This window comes from Arachis ipaensis, chromosome B8 (genome assembly GCF_059453495.1).
Source record: "Arachis ipaensis isolate K30076 ecotype BB chromosome B8, ASM5945349v1, whole genome shotgun sequence".
Taxonomy (NCBI): domain Eukaryota; kingdom Viridiplantae; phylum Streptophyta; class Magnoliopsida; order Fabales; family Fabaceae; genus Arachis; species Arachis ipaensis.
The window spans coordinates 113,735,789-113,740,495 of NC_142443.1; the positions used below are offsets into that span (position 1 = coordinate 113,735,789).

A 4,707-nucleotide genomic window follows, 5' to 3' on the forward strand; every position below is an offset into this window, starting at 1 on the left:
ACAATATAAATTAAATAAGAGACTATCAATATATGAGTACTAATATCAGATGTAGTCCAAGTAGTCACCGAGCTTAATTTGTTTGTATATTTAATAAGTTTGACTAGTATATATATTATTTCTAAAAAAAAAAATACAAAAATTAAATTTTTTAATATATTTTTAATTTATGTTATTAAGATACATATTAATTAAATTTTTGTATTTTTACGAAATTATGATGATACCAATATTTGTATGCGCAATCACCATTAGTTAAATCCGAATATAAAAATACATTTTTAATGCGCAAACATTACAGAATTTCTGTCATCATGAGAAACACATCACATAGAAGTATAGAACTGATAGAAGTCTTCACCCTTCAAGTCAACTTCGCCACATGTACGATGATAGTGCTATATTAATGCCACCCCATCCTAATATCAATCCCAAATTCCCAATCACATAACCAAGAATCAAGCCAATCTTACCACAAATTACACAACCCAAGATGCTTATTCAATCATTGCTCTCATCACTTCTACTTCTACTTCTAATGTTATGTCTATCTAGTAGTACTGCCAATGTAGTTGCAACGTATCACCGTAGCATAACAAAAACTGTTACAACCACTAACATCAACGTGTGGCCAAAACCAAGAAACCTCACATGGGGCCCACCTCATCAATCCACCCTCCTCCACCCTTCATTCACCATCACCACTACCGTCAACCACCACACCAACAACCACCTCTCTGCCGCAATCAACCGTTACATCAACCTCATCAAAACCGAACACCACCGTCCGCTTGTCCCCATAGCCACAAACCTCACCAAAAACCTCCCTCCGCTTTCCACCCTCACCATCACCATAACCAACCCCTCCGCCCCACTCCACCACGGCGTCGACGAGTCCTACACGCTCTCAATTCCTTGGAATGCCTCGACGGCAACGCTCTCAGCTCCCACAACATGGGGAGCCATGAGAGGCCTGGAGACATTCTCACAGCTGGCATGGGACACTCCCACACGTGTTCCTGTTGGGGTTCACGTGTGGGATGCCCCACTATTCGGTCATCGCGGTGTCATGCTTGACACCGCAAGGAACTACTATCCAGTGAGAGATATCATGAGGACAATTGAGGCCCTGAGCATGAACAAAGTGAATGTGTTCCATTGGCATATAACTGACTCCCAATCTTTCCCTCTTCTTGTGCCATCTGAGCCTGGGTTGGCTGATAAGGGTGCTTATGATAGTGACATGGTGTATTCGCCTGATGATGTTAGAAACATTGTGGAGTTTGGGCTTGACCATGGAGTTCGTGTTCTTCCTGAGATTGATTCACCTGGTTAGTCATCAATTTTACAATTCCGGAAATTTTGTTTATTACTAGCAATTTTTTTCTTCACAATTTTGGATTTTGAGTGATGATTAGGCACAGTATTAACTCCTCATAATATTTATTGTCCTTTTTCTAATTACGATATACCAGTATTATCGGACTAATTAATTTCTCTCGTCCCTTTACACAACTCTGAAAATAGCGAAAAAAGTTCCAAGTTCTAACTAATCGTTGTATTCTACCTAGTTTTGTATACATGTCGTTGTATTTTGTTTCATTGTAATTATTAATGATTAGTGATTTTTCTATTATATCTTGATTGTTTGCATCTTTTTGCGAGCTCAGATTGTGTTGGATTATAGCACTAGTCTTATCTTGTTTGATTTCTAGAAGATGATTTGCAGAGAAAACAGGCCTAGTAGTTAAACAAATAGAATATTGTTATTGACTTTGAAGATAAAATGTTAAACAAAAAGAACCCCTGGTTCATTTGAAAGGACTTTGATACCGAACAGTTAGGCTAAAAGTTATATCGAATACCAAGTTAGGAATTAATATTCTCAATTATATTAAAATGAATCTACTCAACCATGTCAAGTGTATATCTTTTACCTAACTTTACCTCCTTAGAACAGGGCAAAGTCCAAATTTGTTAACCAAATAATGTAGTTTTAAATTTCAAAGAAACGGAAAAATGATTATAAATTGTAATGATTGAGACATGGTCTTTTTCAGAGTATTACTGTATTCTGAATTCTCACTGATCTCGCACATAATTCAGCAATAGAAGATAGTGATCAACATAAAAATGAAACATTTGCAGGGCATACAGGATCTTGGGCTTTAGCATACCCTGAAATTGTAACATGTGCTAACATGTTCTGGTTCACCCCGGGATCCCAGATTCTGGCTGCAGAGCCAGGGACAGGGCATTTGAACCCTTTAAACCCAAAGACATACCAAGTTATGAAGAATGTAATCCATGACGTGACCACATTGTTCCCGGAACCTTTTTACCATGCCGGCGCCGATGAGGTAGTGCCAGGTTGTTGGAAAACCGATCCAACCATTCAGAACTACCTATCAAATGGTGGAACTCTTAACCAAATTCTTGAAACATTTGTCAACAACACTCTCCCTTTCATTATGTCTCTCAACCGGACCGTCATTTATTGGGAAGACGTTCTTCTGAGTGATTCAGTCCATGTTTCTTCAACTATTCTCCCTAAGGAGAATGTAATTTTGCAGACATGGAACAACGGACACAAAAACACCAAGAGGATAGTTTCGTCTGGATACAGAGCGATCGTGTCGTCAGCAGACTTCTATTACTTGGATTGTGGTCATGGTGACTTTGTTGGGAACAACAGTGCCTATGACAACCAAACCGGAAGCGATGCGAATAATGGTGGATCCTGGTGTGGACCATTTAAGACATGGCAAACAATATACAACTATGATATAACATATGGGTTGCTTGAAGAAGAAGCAAAGTTGGTTTTGGGTGGGGAAGTGGCATTGTGGTCAGAACAAGCTGATGGTACGGTTGTGGATTCGAGAATTTGGCCCAGAGCTTCTGCAATGGCTGAGACTTTGTGGTCCGGTAACCGCGACGAAAACGGTATGAAGAGGTATGCTGAGGCCACGGATAGGCTCAATGAATGGAGAAGCAGAATGGTAAGTAGAGGCATTGGTGCTGAGCCAATTCAACCACTTTGGTGTGTTAGGAACCCTGGCATGTGCAACACACTTCAACCATTGTAGCTGTGCATTTTCTTCTTTTGTTCTGAAACCCAACCTCCCAATATTAAACCATGAAATTAGCCCTCCCAAATGATCATATTGATGACAATTTGGCTCTTAAACAATATGTACTTATGATCCGCAAAATGCCTTTGACAAAATCATGAATGATTTGCGAAATGAAAAATATCTTTTGAGGGTTACAAGGGACTATAAAATTTAGGGGATTATATTGTGTGTGATATGCATTATTCAGTGACCAATTTGGCGGTTTTTTTTTTCTTGGGAAAAAAGAAAATTCAACAATTCAGAGTAAACATTTATGTTTTGTTACTTTTGATTGGGTGTAGAAGGTCACTTTTTAATTTAGATATGGAAGGAAAAATGGTGTAGGAGGCAATTATGGAGTGTATGGATGCTTTACACAGTTATGGTGTCAAGAGCAAATCGGACCTTCCGATTTATGTTTAAAAAATTAAAAAAATTTACAGTACACAAATCAGACTGTCCGATTTGTGTTTTAGACAATTAAAAAAATTTTAATATTAAAATCAGACCATCCAATTTTTGTTTTCAAAATAAAAAATATTAAAATTACAAATTGGACCCTCCGATTTTTCCTCCCATATAAATCGGACAGTCCGATTTGTGTTCTTAATTTTTTTTAATAAAGAAATCGTACAATCCGTTTTTTTCACTTTCAAAAAAAACTGTCTCCACATTCATGTCTAGCACCACCCACTTTCATAACTATGCACAACACACACAAAATTTACATATCCAAACAAATGAGCCGTAGAAGAAGGTTGTGTAGGCCTCTTGAAAAATTATTCATTTTTACGAGTGATTGTACACTACAAAAAACATCGTCTTTACCCAAGGTTTCAACTGTGGCTAACTATGAAGAGTACAAAAAAAAAGCCTATTCCACTTATTTAGCCTTGTTATATCAAATTTAACAATTGACGAAATAGCTACAATTTTTTTGTTATGAGACATCATTTTGAAAACATTGAGATAAACAATCCTGATTCAGTTACAGATCCCCAACTCTAGATGCTCCAATTGCTTGATTATCTATGTAATTATAAGAAAAATTAATATTGATGGTTTTCAGTGGCTAAGAGAATGGGGGTTGAATCTTAGCCCTCCCTCTTTTTTTTTTGTTCAGTAACACTTACTGGTCTTTGAAATGACTTCAGGAGATTTTTTTATTTTTGTCTTGTCCCTAGCCACGAGACTTTTATTTTTGTCTCGTCACTTGACACGAGATATTTTTCAGTTTTAGCTCCTGTGCAGTAGAAACAGAAATGGAGTAGAGAAGAGAGAAAATTACACCCAGATATATCCTGGTTCAGCTGCTAAGTGCAATGCAGCCTACATCCAGTCTCCATCAAAACAATGATGGAATTTCACTATAATCTTCTTGATTACAGACTGTAAAGTGCTAACCCAACTTACAAGGGGATTCCTACAGAATCATGAAACACAACATAGATGAACAAAAGAACTCTAGGGACATCTATGGCTTTTTCTTTTAATTTTGCACTCTCTACCTTTTTTCGCTCTATGGCTTTTTCATACAAACCTCACTGTTTGCCTTTTTCCATGAGACTCAAGACATGACAAAATTAAACAA

General features: G+C 37.3%; 1 protein-coding gene across 1 annotated transcript; it reads left to right on the top strand.

Annotated features, from left to right (window-relative positions):
- Positions 1–318: 318 nt before the first annotated feature.
- On the top strand, positions 319–3,274 carry HEXO2 (beta-hexosaminidase 2). The gene is made up of 2 exons (XM_016316200.3): positions 319–1,331; positions 2,149–3,274. The coding sequence occupies exons 1-2, from the start codon at positions 494–496 to the stop codon at positions 3,087–3,089; spliced, it is 1,779 nt and encodes a 592-aa protein (XP_016171686.1). The 5' UTR covers positions 319–493; the 3' UTR covers positions 3,090–3,274.
- The last annotated feature ends 1,433 nt before the right edge of the window (positions 3,275–4,707 follow it).

Bases quoted from the DNA above. Each gene is read 5' to 3' on its own strand.
- HEXO2 (XM_016316200.3), top strand. From the start codon at position 494: ATGCTTATTCAATCATTGCTCTCATCACTTCTACTTCTACTTCTAATG. The intron at 1,332-2,148 runs GTTAGTCATCAA...AAACATTTGCAG, and splicing joins TCCTGAGATTGATTCACCTG to GGCATACAGGATCTTGGGCT.